The 19,185-nt window shown below is 41.8% G+C and overlaps 1 protein-coding gene and 1 long non-coding RNA gene across 15 annotated transcripts in view; one reads left to right on the forward strand and one right to left on the reverse strand.

Annotated features, from left to right (window-relative positions):
• LOC103280348 (uncharacterized) overlaps positions 1 to 19,185 on the forward strand; it is a 48,082-nt gene that overhangs the window by 15,214 nt on the left and 13,683 nt on the right. The gene's annotated exons all lie outside the window — the stretch shown is intronic.
• The window catches only part of fbrsl1 (fibrosin like 1), a 428,841-nt gene continuing 416,924 nt past the window's right edge, over positions 7,269 to 19,185 (reverse strand). For 6 of the 12 annotated variants that reach the window (XM_016996766.2, XM_016996767.2, XM_016996768.2 and 3 more), the window contains 5 exons: positions 18,199 to 18,331; positions 15,748 to 15,831; positions 14,043 to 14,126; positions 11,569 to 11,794; positions 7,269 to 10,620 (listed from right to left, as the gene is read on the reverse strand). In XM_016996766.2, coding sequence (XP_016852255.1) covers positions 9,378 to 10,620; positions 11,569 to 11,794; positions 14,043 to 14,126; positions 15,748 to 15,831; positions 18,199 to 18,331 — 1,770 coding nt within the window. In that variant the 3' untranslated portion in view covers positions 7,269 to 9,377. The remainder of the gene's footprint in view (positions 10,621 to 11,568; positions 11,795 to 14,042; positions 14,127 to 15,747; positions 15,832 to 18,198; positions 18,332 to 19,185) is intronic. The other 6 variants (XM_016996770.2, XM_008119054.3, XM_062958563.1 and 3 more) reach the window with 3 other exon arrangements.

Raw genomic sequence — 19,185 nt, forward strand, 5'->3', positions numbered from 1 at the left:
TCTGGTGGGCACACATCTAGAATAACTGCCTCTTGCTTAGAGCAGGAATTATTAAAGTTTTCCACTTGGGACCCATTCTGGCTTGAGAAGTTTTTATGTGACCTCGGGTATATAAGTATGTAAAATAGATATAAAAATCAAACATCTGCTGATAGCAAATCAGCATCTTCACAGCTTGCTAAAGCTGATTTTCTTTTTTATTAAGTACAGCTGAAACATCTTCTACAGAGTCCACTGAAAACCCTGCACAACAGGTTCAGGTAAATCTCTAAAACAGCCGCTAGGTGGCATTCAGAATTTTTTTGCGCTAAGGACCGGGACCCCATATGGAGTTGGGATACAGTTTAAGAAGCTGTGGCTTAGAACATAGGAAACTTATAAACTACATATTTAACAAAATTGCATGGCAGATTCCTAAATGAGTGGATTCTGCTAACACATTCCCCCTGCTCTCCCCAGACATGATTGTTTATATCAGTACTTCTTGGACTGTCTGATCAAGGGAATTGGTCATTTCTCTTTTTCTCATAGGCCCGGGACCAGCACTATTTTTGTTCCCATTTATTAGAATTTCTTCCTCACTCTACCCTTGAAATTCACCAGGGTTTGACTGGTCTTGGGACTGATGTTGGTACAAGACCATCACTTTGACAGTGTGCCTAAACTATTTAAGTTGAGGGACATTTGCAAATGAAATCCCTTGAAATGGGAATCCCTTTTGGAAGAAAATTATGTGATTTTATTGAGCAAGTCACTCAAGTAGTCTGTGCTACATGGGCAACTGTGCAGTAAACAATTTGCCTCTCTCCCCACCCCCTGTAGTCATTAGTGACGAATATGCAGATTAGCATACGTGAACAGTTCATTCTTCATTTACTAGGTACCCAAGGCATTGACTTCCATATACCTACCAACTACTACTTTGTAGTCCTAAGGACTAGCATGTGAGGACAGTTCTTAAAAATGGAAGCCAGGCATCTCAAGATGCTCAGTTCTGCCACTTAAGCAATCAATCTGCTATATCCAAGCATCAGGCAGAAGAGGCTCCTTCTTCTGTGCTGGAGAGCCGTCATACATGAATAAGCTTCATTTCCAAGGTAGTTTTAAAACTAGGCTTCCATTCCAAACTTATACTTCTGAAGCAAAGATTTGTTTCTGCAGAAGATAACGGACTTCCCTGGACCTTCCTTGTCTAATTGATGAAAAAAGTGTGCTTACCTCACAGTTGCTGCAGTCTTGAGTCACAATGTGCTTGACTATTTGTTTGCAGTTGGTTCTTTGAGTTTTAATCTTGTTCAAAAACTCCCATTTATTTACATTGCAGTTTTCCAGAAAATGTGGACTTTTTTTCCGTCATATGGCCAGCCCTCCAGGTAGCAATATATTGTTCTGAAGTAAAGTTCATGGTAGGATTAATAGGTTGCGTGGAGGTGATAATTCCCACTAGGAAGTGATTCTTTCCCTTCCTGAATAATATGTTACGGGGATGTTAATTTGTATGCAGAGGACCCATAAGAGAGGAGGCAGTGGTGGTAGGTGGATGCAGCCTAATACCCAGTCTTTTCCAGAGTCCATCTGCACAGTCAGTTTCAATAAAATAAAGCCTATATCTGAAGAGTCATTGGAGACAATGGGAAATGTGGCTGTGGAAATAGCCTGTGCCACGGCACAGTGGATTTGCCAATCCCTCCTTCCACAGAGTAATGGCTCCAGGGCCCCATTGGAGCCAAGCATTATTGAATTCGCTGACTCCAGGGAGCTGCCTGTAGCAGCAGCTCTCTACAGCAGCTACGAGTCCCCTGGGGTGTTGGCAGCAGTGGAGAGAAGAGCATTTACGGTTTTCAGCACTCGGCTGCCTAGGGAACTGGCGCATCAAGCCTTGCATTGGGCTGGCCCTGGGTAGGTATCTGCAGAGGGGTGGAGGCACACGTTCTCACATGTAGAAAATGTAGCACAGCATCCAGAGTGCAAAATGTAATTTTTTAAATAATGTGCTGGCTTCTGATTTCAGAGATATTTGGTTCTTTTTGCATGTGGGAAAATAATCTGGGCACGGAACAATTAGACAAGTGCCTCATGCTTCCACCTTATTCTGCTACACATGTACATTGTGCCTCAGTAGGTATTTCCACTGGTCAGAGCACAGGCTTCCATATCTCCTCTGAGTTATTAATTTGCTTTGTGGCATACAGTGTCAATAATGCATTTTATTTTCCTTTTACCCAATAAAGAGGCATACATAATGGGCAAATCTGCATGCAGGTATTAGGTGTTTTTTGTGGGTCAAAACTGTTTTTCCTGCAGATTTGTATATGTAACCCTCCTAACTCTGCCTTTTCAATGAAATCCCAAGATAGAGTGTGCGGGTCTTAAGGATTTTTTATTTTGCCATTTACATGGCAAAGAGCCAATTTGCTCCAGTGATTTCAGTTGTCTGTGCAGCGCAAACTTTGATGTCCACATTTATTGCTCTTTGCCAACTGAATTCAATCTTTTTGCAAAGCTGTAGCAGGCTGAATAAATGAAGCAAATTGGCTGCTTTGCTCCATAAATGCAAACCTGACCGGGGGGGAGGGGGGATAATCTGAAAACCTAGTAGAATTTCATGGTGTCAGGATAAAGTTTTGACTCTTTCGGTTGTGTCTATCTTGGGAAGAAGGAAGATGCTGTTTAGAGCCAAGTGGAGCTGCTTTATCAGTGTTTATCAGCATAGGAGTTCTGCTCCATGTAGCATAACAACCCAAGGCTCTTTTAAACCTTGACATCAATATAGGCAGTGATAAGATAAGACCTGCTTATCCTGTACCAGTTATTCCAGATAAGATAAGTCCTTTATATGTGTTCAAAGCCGGCCTCAAAGTTTTTGCCTCTTTTGGGGCAGCTTCCAGGAAGGCTTAGGGAGGGAGTTGTGATAGCTTGTATCTGTAGAATAGCAGCTGGGTTGTAAACAAAGCTTTAGTTCCCTAATAATTATAGAATTAATCTCTTCGATTGTGGTTTTTTTAACCCAACACTGATGTTGAGATTGCTTTCCTACATTACATGGTTGATCGGATATCTTTCAAGAAACTTCCTACAGCATCCTATGGGCCTCTTTGTGTATAATTGTTGAGTGATTTCAGCTACAGCAAGCACCACGGGTTTGGAAGCCTGGTGTGTCTTGCTTTCCAGAAGGCCAAATTCTAATTTGCCTAGAAGGCAAAATCAGAGTTTTATTCTCACTGGTGAGAGAAGATGTCACCAGAGGAAGCACTCCAAACTACTGACATAACATGATTGAAAATAGAGTGTTTTTATTTTATTTGACAGCTATTCAAGAAACCCGCACCCGCCGTTTGGCTGAGAATAAATTATTAAGGCAATTAACTATTTCTCTTAGTGTGACATTTGCAATAGTTGATTAAAAAAATCAATCTTAAAACCGTATTACACAATGGGCAGTATGGCCCACCACTGACTAATCTTAAGAATTGTTTTATTTATTTTTGCTTTGTCTCCGATTAGCGATCAAATCACACTCATTTGGCTCTCAAAAGTCATTTCTCCATAAGTGAAGTTTGATTTTGTTCAGCCACTTAACACTTTGAACTGGGTTTTTGTCTTAATGGGTTTTGTCTAAACTCGTTTTGGGGCTATCTGCTTCGGTAGAATGCTTTTAAGTATATTCAGTATTTAATACTTCCCAGTTGTGCTCAAGAAGTAACATTCAGTCAAGCCTTCTCAGCATGGATCATGATATTGAAATTTGGTATTGAAAAGGAGTGGGGTTTTGTGTATGTCCTATTAGGATAGAAGGAGTTGCCTTAGGTTTTAACAACAAAATCTCAGGGCTTGTCTTGACCTTACCATTCTAAACTTGCACCATGGATGTAGGAGTTCACTTTTTGTGTGAGAGAGGGTTTTATGCTTGTTTGATTCAGAAGAAGAATGTTAGTTATGTACTTGAGATTCAAGGGTTCAGGTCTTTTCTCAACTTGATGATTGGATCTGGTGAACATGCAGATATGGTGTGGTGCTGGGTTCCTGTGATTGCATCTTTGATTTCTGACATTGCAACATTTCTCTGTTGCTATGTTACTACGAAAGGGAGCCAACAAAGTGACTGATGCCCAACTGTTGTGCATTGTGACATCAACTTAGACCAGTGTCTTGTTACATGTCTTCACAGTTCACTAACAAGGTTTCTTACCGCTTAGTGGCTATGTACAGGCAGTCCTGGAGTTGCAAACATCCAACTCCTAGTTCAGAACACGGGTGAGACAACAGGAAGTGAGAGAAATTTCATTGGAAGGGGAATTCACTGCTGAAATGTTATCATGGGGAGAGGAGTGTCTCCACCAAAGCTTTCTTTGTTTCCACAACAATCCAAATCTTTCAATATCCAATTATCACAGAAACAGAAATGGAGGTGGAATCTTCTGAACAGGGGCACAGACAGCAAAACAAACACCACAGGGGTGTTAACTCTTCCCTATACTATCCAAAAATATACATACATACATATATGCTGGAGTTATATGTAAAAATGTACCTGTTCCACCTTATATACAAATTCAGCTTAAAAACAAATCTACAGAACCTGTCTTGTTCATAATTTGGGGACTGCCTGTATAAGCAATATCACATAATGTAGACTATGGTAAAAGGAGTCCGACCAACGTTTATGTGCGGCTCAGCTCCAGTGTAACAGTTATGCCCCAACTTTCCTCTGCTCTGAGGTTCTTTCTTCACATTCCATTTAGGTAACTCTTCTCTCCTCCAGTTTTTACAGTACGGTCATACTACTTTGACACTAAATGTCTAGTAAAAAACACTAGTCTGAATTGAAAAATGGGGCATAACTGCCTCCCCCTAAAGGATGCATAGATCTCCATTATTACTTTGATCTTGTCTGGATAGCAAGGGTGGAGAGTTTTTTTAAAAACTGGCTGTTGCCTTGTCTTGGCTTGAAAAAAGAATTACATATATCCAGGGTGTTGACAGTAAAGCTGGGGGCATGTTCTTCAAGAGCTGCTGCTCCAGCTGCGTCTTGCTTGACTCCTAATCCTTGTGACACTTGTCAGGATGCCGGCTGCTCACCACCGTGGTAATAGAGCTCCCAGGAGACTGGGGGAAAGCCAATGCTTCCCTGACATCTCCTGCTCCCAAAGATCAAATGCTTCTGCCAGCAAAGTGAGATTTAAAAAAAAAAAAAGAACATGTGGTCTTTGATGGTTTGTGTGTGGGAAGGTTTGCGGGGAGAGGAGAAGCAGTACATGCTTAAGGAAAGGAGCTGCGCAAGTTACCACGTTTAGTTGGAAAACTACTTCCCCTCACTCCTCTTGGGGGTTTGTGCCAACAACTGATGAAGTGCCTTTCAGGTCGTCTGCACAGTCTGGCCAGAATCCTGTTGGGGACTTATGTCTTTGCAAATTAGTTTAAGACTACGGGCATTAGAACCGGGAATTTCCTGAATGTCCATATCCAGTAAAGGACATAATGGCACAGGGGAGACAGCAAAGTGACAGATGCAGAATGGGACCAATCCATGGCAGTCCCACGGTCCACATTTGACCAGTGTCCCATTATGCATCCTTGCAATTAATATTTTAGTGTCTCTGCTACATAGGTAAGCATATGTAAAGTTACATAAAATATGCTGTGATCGAGTACTACATTTAAATGGTAAACTGCAAATGTTTTAAAAGTAACAAAGTAAACAGCATGTGGCTGTTTTTTTCCCTTTTAAATGCATTCTCCATCTCTTCTTCACTCCCCCTTTCCATCAGTTAAGGCCTCAAACCACTGTTTGGATTTTCCTTTATGTTCTGAAATGGAAGTCTGTAATTTCATCTTTCAATTTCCCAGTCTCCTCCAGCCCTCTCTTCCTTGTAATTCAGTGTTGCTAGAAACAGTGTACTCCTGATAAAATATTGATTGTGGCAGCTTTATGGGGTTGTGAACTCAGTAGGGGCAATGGCCTTTGAAGTTCTCTGATTTCCTTTAGGATTTCTTGGGCAAAAACACAGCAGACTCGAGATGGAGAATTGCTTGGCCTGCAAAAATTCTCTTTTGAAAAATCTCTCCCTTTGTGTTAATTCACCTCGCTCTTCACAGCAGATCATAAAGGCCATGCAAAGCAAATGCCTGTGCTCAGAAGTGTAGAAATGACAGGTGAGCGCAGTGCAAGTTGGCTCACAATGGCTTCATGGAATTTGACTCCATCCTCTCGGCTCCTCCCAGTATTTCCCCTTCACAGGACTGGACAAATGTGGCATTGTAGGGTAGATAGCTCAGTCCAACCTCGCTGTCTAAGACACGTGTCGAACTCAAGGCCCACAGCCCAAATCCAGCCCTCCATGTCATTGTATATAGCCCTCCAGATGCTGGACTATAATTCCTATATTCCTCATCATTCAACATTATCATGACTAGAACTGATGGGAGTTGGGACTCAGTAACATCTGGAAGGATGTATTTTGTTCTGTTTAGTCAGGAGAGGTTTGAATTGAGATAGAATGCCTGACTTTAAAATGTCCCCTAACCTTTCCTCAACCTCAGAGCCACAAGAGCTGTTGGGTTGCAATTCCCCTCATCCCCAGTCACAAAAAGTGATGGGAGTTGTTGTTCAATAACATCTGAGAACCCAAACGGTAAAAACCAAACAGCACCGGCCACTATGTAAAAAAAAAAAAAATCACAGTTGGCCCCTACGTATCAATGAATGCTCAATCCAAGGATTCAACGGCCCTTTGAGGGCAACTATAAGGCTGATGTGGCCCTCAATGAAAATGAGATTGATACCATTGGTCTAAAGTAAAAAGCTGGACTGTTTGTATCATAGAAGGGGTTATTGTTTGGTGTCAGGGGACAGCAATAGGGCCAAATCTCCCGTTATTTGACTCAGTATTCCTGGTGCAAACTGAGAAGCAAGTGTCCAGAGAGAATCAGCGATCTTTGGCCAAAGAATTTGCCTTCAGAAAGAGGGTACTCACTTTCCCCTTCTCTAGATAGCTTGTTATTGCCGAGAGATTTGCATTTGTCAGGTAAGCAAGTGAAAGAAGGGAGTTATCATAGGCATGAGGCAGTAGGGCAAAGGAATTGCATGAGTTTGTGTAGCCATCCTGTGAAAATTCTGCGCTGCCCAGTACAGGTTGCAGTACTTCACACTCAGCCCACCTTCTACGGTTGTTCCGATAATATGTGCAACGTGGGCCGATGCATGCAACATGGGCCCAGGCCGGTCTTGTACTCGGCAAGCTGCATGCAGAAAAGAGAAAACTCCCAGCTGAACTGCACGACTCTTTAATGATCAAAATTTGCCAAAGGTCTGGCAGCGTTAATAGGCTGAGCACGTTTATCAATAACCATTTACTCTCCCTCTCCCTCCCGGCAGTAGCTCTGACTAGATCTGACACACAAACACTTAACTACCTTTTTCATCCAAAATCAATGCTGTATTTATCTTCAATGATCTACAAAGAAACCAAATGTTTAAAATTACAGGGGATGCAGAGAGAAGGCTGGCAGGGGGAAATACAGACAGTCAAGGAAAGAAAATACCAGCAGGTGATTGAGTTAACTTGGAAGCAGAAATCCAGGATAATATCAAAACATGAATACTGTAGCCAAAAAAGAGGGAGATGATACAGTAGAACATGGCTTTCCCCCAACAAGCTGGGGCATTCTGAATACAGAAGGGGCTTCTGCAGGTAGATCCCTAACAGAGTGTGTGTGCAGGGGACTGCATGTACCTCTATGCCTTTTTAAAAAGTCAAATTTCTTGCCAATCAGGTTCTAGACAGGACTGAAACTCATTCTCCATCCTCTGTTCCACATTCCCTCCCAAACCATTTTCAAGGACTGCAGCCTTGTTTAAAAAGAAAGTCCATTTGATTGAGGCATAGCAAAATGCAAATATAGGAAGTCAAATTGGAAGTCAAACTTAACACGGTGCCCCAAAAACAAACTTCAGGGCACAAACTCACACCGAAACAAACAATTGAGTAGGTCATTGCAGGTTACAGAGAGCAATCTTAAAGAGTATCTTAATCATTTGATTTTTTTTGCACTATTAATACTCTAACATACTAATTCAAATATGAAGACCGCATTGAACCAAAGGGGATCCACTACAGTAAGTTCTTACTTGCCACTTGTAAGGTCTTGCCACGGCGGGAAAAAATGTGTATACACAGGGAATGGGAAATGGGAAAACATGGGATCTGTAGCATATGGTTGGGTTGGTTCCATCAGGCTTGTATCAGAAATAGGGAATCTGTAGCTTTTTAGCGCCTTATTGTGAATCGTGTATTCAACTTTTGAAACAAAATTGAAATTGGGTTCATATTTGAAGGTGAGTGTGTATGCGTGTGTAACATAAACATCCCTTTCAATGTAACTATTGCCATTCTACAAAGCTGCATGTTTGTCAGATGCTTTGGGATGATTTTTTTAGGGGGGGGGGGTTGTTTTGTAAATGGTTTTTGTCCTTATCCCCCTGCTCCCGCATCAGTGAGGACCTGCCTCCAAATTCTTTTGCATAGTTGAAGGATATATGCCACAATTTGCTGGGTTTTTAAAAAGTGTGCCGGCTTTTATCCAGACAGCGATAAGAATGAATTGGAATAATGTTAACAAATAACCGGAGAGTGGTTCTAGAAACCATTTTTTATAAAGTCTACCTATGTTAAGAATTCAATATTGGTGTACATTTATATTAACAGAATATTTACATATTGTTTTCTTCTTTGTTTAAAACAAGAAGTCAACAAAAATTCATATCTCCATACTATAAGGCAAAACCCAACAGTTTTGTAAATAATAATAATAATAATAATAATTTTAATATATATCTGTAACTTCAGTTCCAAAAAATACCAAGCGAAGTGAGTGGCCTCAATTCAGGAAGCTCACAGTGGACTGTACGAAACTAGTGTATTTCCATAAATAATATTTTAAGAAACCCCGGATGTGTTTTGCTTTGACTTGAGGATCAGAGGCCATTAAACTTCAAACTAAAAAGAAAAGCCTTTTTATGTGAAGGAAGATCATCAAGTTAAAAAAAATACAAATTCATTAAAAATGTTTCTCATATTTGGGGAAGAAATGTACAAACTTTGTAATAGTTTAAATCAGCACAGAAGCAAAACCAAAACAAAATCAAGACCTATATATTAAATTTCAATTTTCAGCAACCATTTGATTGGAAGGCTTACTATGGCCTTCCTTCCCACCTCCCCAATTATTTATGGAACTGTGCTTAATTTCTACAAATTTTACATTTAAAAAAAAGTTTACAGCAGTGCATTTTTAAAAAAGTTTCCTCCCCTCTACTGCAACCTTCCCCCGATATTTACAGGTGAGTTTTGAAATTCATTCTGTTTGTTGGAAAGGAACTATCGTGCCTCGACTTCTTTGGGATTCCTAGAAGGAGAATAGTCTCTTGACTCTGAGTTTGTCAGTGGAGTAGTCCGGCGGGGGGAGGAAGGCCTAGTTGTACTTGCGGGGACCAAAGGGGGTGGGGCACTCAGGGCGGCTGTGGGGGGGTTTCTATTCAAAATCCCATTGTGCATGGCGGCCGAGGGGCTGAGCCTGGGATAGTGGATCCCACTGAGATGAGGCATGAAGGAGGGCACGTGCGCCAGGTGGCTTTCAATAGGGGACGAGTGCAAGTGGTGCATCCTGGCCCGTTCAAGTTCTTCCCGTAAGTGCAACCGCTCCCTCTCCTCAGCTTGCCTGAGCCGTTCCTGCTCACGCCGAGCTTCCAGAAGATTCTCGTGGTTATAATCGTGGGGTTCTCTATCCCGGTAAGAGCGCTCATGGTCGTAAAAGCCAGAGGTGGTGGGGAATCTGTGAAGGGGATCTGTTCTGAGCTGGAAGTCCATCCGACGATGGAGGTCTAGGCTCCGATAGGCATCTCGTAACGGGTCCCTCACTGCGTCCCAGGAAAAGCCAGGGTGGGGCAGTCTCTCCCTTCCTGACAATGAATTCATGCCCATTAGAGGTGTCATCATTCTACTACGATCCAGCACATTCATGTTGTTCATCTGGTGGACACTGCTCATGGAGATGGGCATGGTAGCTGCCATTGTATGGGGCAGTGGTAATCCGTGCAAAGAAGGCGGTGGTGGGTGTTCCACAGTTCTGGAATGTTGTGAAGGTTCTGAGCTCACAACCATTATATCACCATCCTCTTTACACTCCTCTTTGACCTTGATGTCATTTTTAATCTTCTGAAGGTCTGTTGGAAGCTCTGGTTTTCTTTCAATGTCCTTGTTCATTAAATTGCTGAGTTTTAAGTTCTCGCTTAGTGCAGGCTTGCTGTAGGGTGATACAGACTGGATAACTGGCTTTGTGTTGTCTTCTGTGGATCGTTTTTCATGGCTTGGTGGTTCCTTTATGGGGGATCGGCTTTCTTTGATCTTGTGCTCCACACCTGGAGGAGGATCCCTCAGCCGGTCAGGAATCTCCCTTTCTCGCTCGCTCTCTTTAGACCTTTCCCTGTCACTGAGTCCAGCTTGCCTTGAGGGATCATTGGAGGTCTGGCTGTTGCTGCGAATGAGGTTGCTGATCTGGTGAGTCACTGGAGCTGAAGCAGGCGAGGATCTAGTTGAATGTCTACTTTTATCCAGAAGATCTCTGATGGAAAACAAAATAGATGGTGAACATTCATCCAGTATAGTCTTAAAACTGTATCTCTTTGATTGTAAGACACCATCCGTTGTAAGATGTACCTGAATTTCAGTATCATCACCACCAACAAAAATACAAAAGATATACCTGCGATTCTAACAGATATTTATATAGGAAAAGTGTGTCTTAGAATTGAAGAAATACAGTAATATCATGATTTAGTAAATATTACAAGTCCTTTCATTCCCATTCTCAAGGTGGCTAACAAATAAACACACCTAATAAAAGTTTAAAATAAGTCAGATACAATTAAAAAATAAACATTTTTGAGTGGATACGAAAGTTAAAATACAGTTGAAATACAACTAATACAATTAAAATGACATTTAAAAGCTATAGGTTCCCCCAAAATCCCACTCTCAACTTCTCTAGCCAGTTGATGCACTAGTTTTAATAGTGCAAAAGCATTCCTGGTCACTGCTGATACCTGGGGCTCCGGGTTCAGGACCGAATCCACTAGAACCCCCAAACTGCAGACCTGTGTTTTCAGGAGGATTGTGACCCCATCTAACACAGGCTGAACTCCTATTTCCAGATCTGTCTTATGGCTAACCAGGAGCACCTCTGTGTTGTCTGGATAAAGCTTCAATTTGTTTGCTCCCATCCAGTCCATCACAGCTGTCAGTCACCAGTTTAACACAGGAACCACTTCCTTGAAATTAGATGGAAAAGAGTAAAAGAACTGGGTGTCATCTGCGTATCGGTGACACTGTACTCCAAAACTTCAGATGACATGTAAACTGGCCATTCCTTCATTACAATCCAACATTCTTGATTCTTAAAACTCCTAGAAAATTAGATACTTGCTGAATTATGCAAAATGAAAGCTCTTTCCTCAGTAAAGTACTAAATGTCTTTTATTCAGAACACTTGGTCCTGCACACTCTTTCTCACCTCTCCTTGTCTCGGTCTTCTTTACTCAAGAGATCCCTCTTTTCCAAGTCTCGATCTCGGTCGTGGTTTGTCACAGAGGAGCTCCGCTCAGAGTCACCTGGTTTGGGCCACTGAGGAGGTGTTGGGAAGGATGGCGGAGTCCGGTGGAGCCTGTTCCATGGCTCATGTGGGTTGCTGAAGCTCTGGACCCCAGGGCCGTCTTTGTGAGCAAAAATACTATTATGACCTGGAACCAGAAGGAAAGCGGAGGGTCTGTTAGTCCCCCACCATTGAACAAAAGACTTCCAGACATTTGGGACAGTGATGCAGAAGTGCCGGTTACTGGCACAGTTAATTTTTCAAGCTGAAGTGAGAGAGAAAGATACTTCACAAACAGTAATAATAGGATGGCTTTGATAACTCTGGAAGGAAGCAACAGTCCTTTGAAGACTCTGGACCAAAAAAACTAAGCCTAAGTAACTCTTATTTCCCCAGCCAAATCGTATTTCCTCCGTACAATCACAGAACACTTCAGGAAAATGCCATTTCCATGGGCTGCTCTTTGTAAATGCTGACAACTTCCTCGTGAATGAAGGGGGGGCGTCTGAATGTTTTTTTTTTTTTAAGTGTGTCACCTTTTAGGCATACAAGAAAATCAAATCTAGTTTTCTGTTATTTTTTCTCTGACAGCATACAGAGCCAAAATCTGTGATGATTTTTGCACCCGGTTCCAGAGACAGAATATGCTACAATATTCCTAAACTTAATGCTAACTTCCTTCCAAGGAGTCTGCAAAGCAATTATGAGGATTTCTTTAAATGCAGTGAATCCTGATCTAGTAGGCTCTCTTTCCAGAGTCTTCCCCCATCCAATGTAGTGAAGAAACTTCATTTTCTTGTGCTACGACAAGCTATCTTGCTTTTGGAAGACATAGCTGCAGAGAGTGAGCCAAACATATAAGGTAGGAACAGCAATATTGAGGCCCATCACAAACAGGACAGCCACAAACATATAGAAGAGGAACAACAATATCTTAGCTGGCATTATTATTTCATTGTGGTTTATAAAAACTTCTAAAAGTATTTATGAACCCACCAGCCTCCCCTTAGCGATGAACAATCAAATGGCAATATATACACAAAATACAAATAAAGCATGCTTTAAAAACAGACTACAAACAATTTTAAAAGTCAAAAGCCTTGCAAAATAATACAGTTCTAAATGACGGAACCAGCCCACATCCCCCTGGGAGGGTTTTCACCATTGCCAGCCTAACCTCTCAAGGTTGGCCCTTTGTAATCTCTCCTCTGCTTTGCCTGGAATAAGAAGTACTTGTACTGTGTTTATTTTCAAATGATTCTGCCACTACCTCAAAGCAACAAGTGTTATGTTTTGCAAGGCTATAGGTTTGCTGGCAGAACACTATTTGGTACGCAAAGCTTCTCCTATCCAGTCCCTGACATCTCCTGGCAGCCTTAGGGAAGAAAATCCTGGAAAGCGGCTGCCATTTAGAGTAGTCAAAAATGAACTACATTGACAAACGGTCCGACCCAGTATAAGGCAGGTTTCTTTGCCCCTGTAATTGCTGTACTAGCCTGTCTGGAAAAGATACATGGCTGTCCAACCCTGATGTTACTATTTTAAGTTCCTGAATAATGATAGTTTATTTTCCAAAACCATGAAACAGATGCACATTGAGCATTGTCTTTGTCCCAAACATCCAGTTGTCATGCTAAGCTAGAGATGAGGACCAAGACTTGCTCTCTATGCTTTCTCCGACTTCCAAAGAGATGATTGGTGATACTGATGGTGGCTACTTGGTTTTGCATCCTTATCTTAGTTCTTTGAAATGCTGGAAAATGTTACCACACTTGCCTTGCATTTATTTTCCTGGATCGGAGCTCATCGCATTTGAATAAGCTCTCAAAAAGAAGCCATTCAAAGACATAGTTGTGTTTGTCTGGATTATCAGTATGCAAAGGGATCCTGTAGCACCTTTGAGACCGAGAGAAATAAGCATAAGCTGTCTACAAAACCTAACCATGAAAGCTTATGCTCCCCAGATCTTTCTCTCAGTTAGCCTCAAAGATGCTACAAGATCCCTGTGCAAAAAGAAGTGCTTGATAAGATGTAACAAATACATCTTCCAATCTGGTGGCAACGCCTGAGTGCAAACTCATGCCTTGGGAGAAGCGGACCTGAGGCACAGGACAATTACTGAGTTGGGCCCAATTTTTCTAGAAAGCAAGCAAACGTAAAAAGATGCATGGCTGCCGGTGGGTGAGGGGAGAAATTATGGAAAAGCTCCTGCCACAGAGACCGGGAAGACTTAGGTGCAGTGTTTTGTTTTGTTTTTCTTCTCAAAGAGGAGAATGGAGGATAGGAAATAAAAAGGGTTGCTTTGTTTTAAACAAACTACCACCAGCTGCTTTCAATGTGAGCATGTGGTTTCTTTGGAGAGGAGGTTTGTCTGCAGTAACCCAGCCAGTACTTACTCAGAGTATGACTGCCTAATCCTCCAAAGGCATTGCTGCCTAAGTTCCCAAGGCTGCTGAAGGTGCTTGACCTGCTAAATGGATCTGGAAAGGCAAACAGGGTTTTAGCCGGCATTGAGCCAAGAATGCTGGAGAATGAAATGCACCCCCTTTCTCCCCTCCCCCTCGTCTGCTTTAATGGTCTGAATCCAAGTAGGATTAGGCCAGACTTTAAGCTGATCCTTCTCACTGCAAGGTTCTTTGCACAAAACATTCCCAGCATGTTAAAAATGGAGAAGGGATTTGAGCACTTACTCCATGAAACAGGTGCTGGAGTTAAGCTCTGTGCGTGCCAAGGGAGAGGGAAGCTGAAAGTTAACAGCCAAAGAGCCAAAATGACAGGCACCGCTACCGAGCTGAAACCCGATCCACTGTTGAAATCACAATAGCAAAAGGAAAAGCCAAAAACTGGTCTCCACTGTGGCATTTTGTTTCTTGGGGGTAGCAAACAGGCAGGAAAAGGTGCCTGTGCGGGATCCTAGGAGGGTATAAATTGCCTTGAACATGCCAATTCTCTTTCTTCGCCTCTACTTTGGATTGTTTGGGCAAAGTCACACTGTTCAGACTCAACCAGGAAGCAAAGATGTGACAAACCTACAGATTATCTTACAGAATATCCATGCTTTGCTGCATTAATTGCACATCACACTCCCTGGGTGACACGTTTCTCCCTATTTTCTCTAACTGTCTCTTCTATCTCCTGTCTCTAGTCTTTGCCTGTGTAATTTCCATGCTCTGAGGGCAGCTACAATTCTGCAAAGGGTATTTCAACCTGGAAGGGAATTGTTATTAAAAACATGCTGTGTGGTCTAGCAATACAAATAGGTAGAACTTAGTAACAGTTTACTAAGCTACAAATTTACTAGCTACAAATAGCACCATGACCTGTACCCCTATTAAGTTATAAACTCTTATCCATTGACAGAGAGGGAGTGACAGTCACCCTATCATATTATTGACAGTCACACACTATCAGATTATTGCATATGAATATTTGCCCTCTTATAATCACACCTAACTACATTGGATAGCATTATTATTGTTATTATTGTTATTATTATTATTATTATTATCATAATCATCTTTATTTCTATCCCACCTTTCTCTAGATGTGGGGACTCATTAGAATGTTATGTAAAAATCAAGATAAAGATTCTCAGGATACAAATAAGGCAAATTAATTGAAGAATGAGTTCCACTGATGGCTATTTGCCCAAACTGGAAACTCCTTAGCCCAAAGTTGGTGATGCATAGCAAAAAGTTATTATCTTGCCCTTCTTTTGAGCATTTCAGGCCACCTCCCTTGAAAGTGAGAAAAGGATGCTTTGTTTCTCTGCTAAGGCTCTGCACATGCTCTGAAAGCAGTGTGGCAACCCACAGGTCCACAAGGTACCCATCCCAATATTCCTGAAGTCTCTTGGGGACATTCTGTAGAGTACAAAAAAGTGACAACACTTGGCAATGATGTGTTGCAAAGCAAACACTTCTGAAACCTTCAGCTGGTATCAGAAGGCAGCCTAAAATATTTACAATGTCAAGGGAGTAATTTTTCCTGTTTCCTATTCTAAACTGGGTTTGCCTAAGCAAGTTTTAAGAACACATTTTTGATGTACAGGAAGGCATGCATACAGTATCTAAGTAAATGTGAAAAGTAGGCTTTACTTACACCTACCTGCCAAGTGGCTAGTAGGCAGGAAGCTGCTGTGATGTGGTGAAGGCCCAAAAGGCGTGGAAGCTGGGTGGGAAGAACCTGTGGATGCAATGAAAAAAAAAAAGGTTTAAATAGACTGGCAGGACACACCTAGGAAATTATCTACCAATGGAGTAAGATGGCAGGTCAAGAACTGATAGAATACCTAGTTAAGCGGGAACAAATGTTGGTTGTGTAAGACCTATTCTAGGATTAGAATCAAGCCAATATCATAAAAATGAGCCTTCCCGGTGCGATAATACTTATCCTCCAATAATCCTCAAACTAGCTCTTTAGGGAAACACGTCATCCATCCTGCAAAATGGCAGTAGTAGTAATGTCGGTTGCAGTCACAGAGATAAATTGGGAATTAGAAACTTCTGACTCACCCCAGTCTAGGCCTTGGCACTAGTAAGAGGTCAGAATTAAATAGGCTTAGCCTCTTGGGGCTGCAAATAAGATTTTTAGCACCTCATTTTCCAAGTAAAGTTAAATAATGATGAATTAGTATTGTTTTTGTTCTGTGCCTTCAAGTTGTTTCAAACTTAAGGCGACCCTATCACAGTTTTTTTTGTCAAGATTTATCCTTCCCTGGCTTCTGCCCTTTTACCTGACTCTATTACAATGGCAAGAAAGGACAATCCTGACATGTATGCATGTCACAAACATCATATAAGTAAATATTAAAATGAAGCCAAGGGGAGGGATAAAGCAGAAGAGCTTATGTCAGAAACCTACAGACACTCCCTTAAGCACGAAGGGCAGAGAAGTCCCTCAAACATGGAACTGATACTGGCCATGAAAAGTCTGAAGTTTATATTTCTAGAATGCCCCCATACGTCTCCAGTTTCTGGAAGGGAAGAGAACAACGATCCAGCTGTTTATTAGGAATGTTTATTGTCATTCTCTTTAAAGAATCCTTCACAATCTTTTCTGAGAAATTACAGGGCTGTTGGGAGCACGATGCGAAAGCCACTGGCCTAATTCCACTTGGACCTCACTCTGGGATGATCGAAAAGTGATTGGGTAAATTGGCTCTAAGCAACCAGAAAATGAGTTAAGGAAACCCCAGAGAGAAAAGCCACCGTGGCTAACAGGACCTGGTGTTATCTATAAACATTGCAACTTGCTCAGCTGCTATGAGATGGATGGAGGCTGTCATCTTTCTAATCCTGTAGGATTTCAGAAGGTGTATAACGGATGGGAGATTTTTTCAAAGGAGACGGCTTACAAACTTGACTACATGGGGCTGATAATAAGAAGAATAAAAAAGGGAAGGAAATCCTCCAGAGAAAGCAAGGGATAGCGTTGTAGACTGTCAGGTAGTTATTAAATATTACATTTGCCAGGCAGCTGAACATCCATCCCAGAGACAGGTGGGCCTAAGATAAGTTATGACTTTTGCGGTAACAAGGCAATGTGGCAGAACCCATGATTCACACAAACTACATCCTTGTTTGATAAGTAAGGAGATATTCAGATACTGTAAAGCAAAAGATTTATTAATCTTTTTACCTGGGTTGCAATATTTGTTCACCTTACCAGTTTTATTGAGATTTGCTTCCTGAAGGTATTATTCCATTTATTTCTATTAATTTCCTTTCTGTGCAGCACAAACATATGCATGCGTATTCAAAACAAGGTCCCACGATATTCAAAGGTGCTACTCCCTATTAAGTGTGTTCAGAGTTAGAACCTACTAACCTACCCGCTTAAATATATCTTAACCAAAAACACATGTTACTCCATTGGTAGATACAAATAATTGGTAAATAAAAGAATGCTACAATATAAAAGACCATTTTTTTCTTAGAAGCCTAAAAAATTAGAAAGATACACTGAGAAGGAAGAAAGCTGAGGTGTAAGAGTAAACTGCAAAATGGAACATGAACGTTGAGTTCAATTAATCCGAATATTGAAGCCAGACACTTTTTAAAAATGGGAGGAGTCTTGTCTGCATGGTGGATAGTAAGCCTTTATATCAAAAAGGAAGGTCTGGTAAAAATACTGTAACATGGAATAGTTTGTGAAGTTGTCCTTGAAAGGGAGATATGTGTTCATGTTATGCCATAGCCAGAAAAGGAATAGTGTGTGGAGATAGTGCGTTAGGAGGTGAGTATGGAAATCTGTTTTACTATTCACAAGGTTCCTGTGTATGGCAACAGAACTTTGGGAAGGGGCACTATATTGTTTTTTTAAGAGAACAATCATCTTGGATTTTTTAACAAAGGGATTTCGCTGCAATAGATGCACACAGGCAAAAGGCACTATTGAACGCACATGAGGAGATTCTAACAGTGCAATGCAAACCGCACTGAAATGAATAGGCTCACTTTTGAGTAGACATACATAAGATTGCACTATACGTTTTAAAAGGGGAAGGCGGTATGATGTGTGTGTACTTATCCCACATTCAGCCTGCCTTACCTGTGGTGGAAAAGAGCGGTCGAGCAAGATCTTGCGGATAATGGAAGCCCGGAAACACGCTGGGAGCTGGAGGTCTGCTGAATAGGTCAAGTTTCCCACCTATTTCTAGCTTGTGAGGATCCAGCTGCATTTGCTGTCAAAGGATACAAAAAAACCATCTTACTACACATTTCCCTTTGCTTTATGGGGGGGAGGGGAGGTGAAAGGCTTGCTAACAAAGAGCTCCTACTTACTCCACACCTAGGTACACGCTGCCAGAGAGAGTTAGCCAGAGTGACAACAGCATCTGGTGTCACATTCTGGAAGTCGTGCTCTGACAGCAGCCGCTACAAGGCCTATTTCACTCCACAGCTACTCGGCTTCCTGCCTTCTCTGTGAATAAGGTCAGGAGTGAGCTTTGAGCCTCATGGTGTCCACACAGCAGGAGAATGCAGCACTCTAGAAGGGGGGAAATCATGCCCCCCTTTGGTCTTGTCTGCAGTCTCCCCATGACACAAAACATTCAATGGGCTGAGTGTGGTGGACAGAACCAAATCTCAAAGAGCTGGGCAGCAGAAGTTGTGTGTTGGTCACTTTGTTACAAAGAGACAAAGTGGGCCAAAAAAGAAGGACGTTTCTGGAGACCCTTCCCTTTCTTGGGGCCAAGAAATCACAAAATTTCAATTTTGTGGATCAGAGTGACGAAAGAATTCACTGTTTGCATTCAAAGAGCTTCACAGAACCATGCATTCTGAATCATTCATCAGGTTGGAGCACTCTTCCTGTGCTGTTAAAACTAGTCTATAATAAAAGGAGTAGAAAGCAACAAAATTCTAGTGAGAAGTGGCACACTTTTCTCAAAAGGGTTGACAGCTATCGGTGTCTTACAGAAGGGTGGCCCATATTCTTCTGCCACTGAGTTCTTCACTGATGCAGATAACTAGGAGTGGGAAGATGTAGCACTGCTATTAAAAAGTGGGAGACAAATGTCTTCTTTCCATTGACAAG

Source organism: Anolis carolinensis, chromosome X (assembly GCF_035594765.1).
Source record: "Anolis carolinensis isolate JA03-04 chromosome X, rAnoCar3.1.pri, whole genome shotgun sequence".
Taxonomy (NCBI): domain Eukaryota; kingdom Metazoa; phylum Chordata; class Lepidosauria; order Squamata; family Dactyloidae; genus Anolis; species Anolis carolinensis.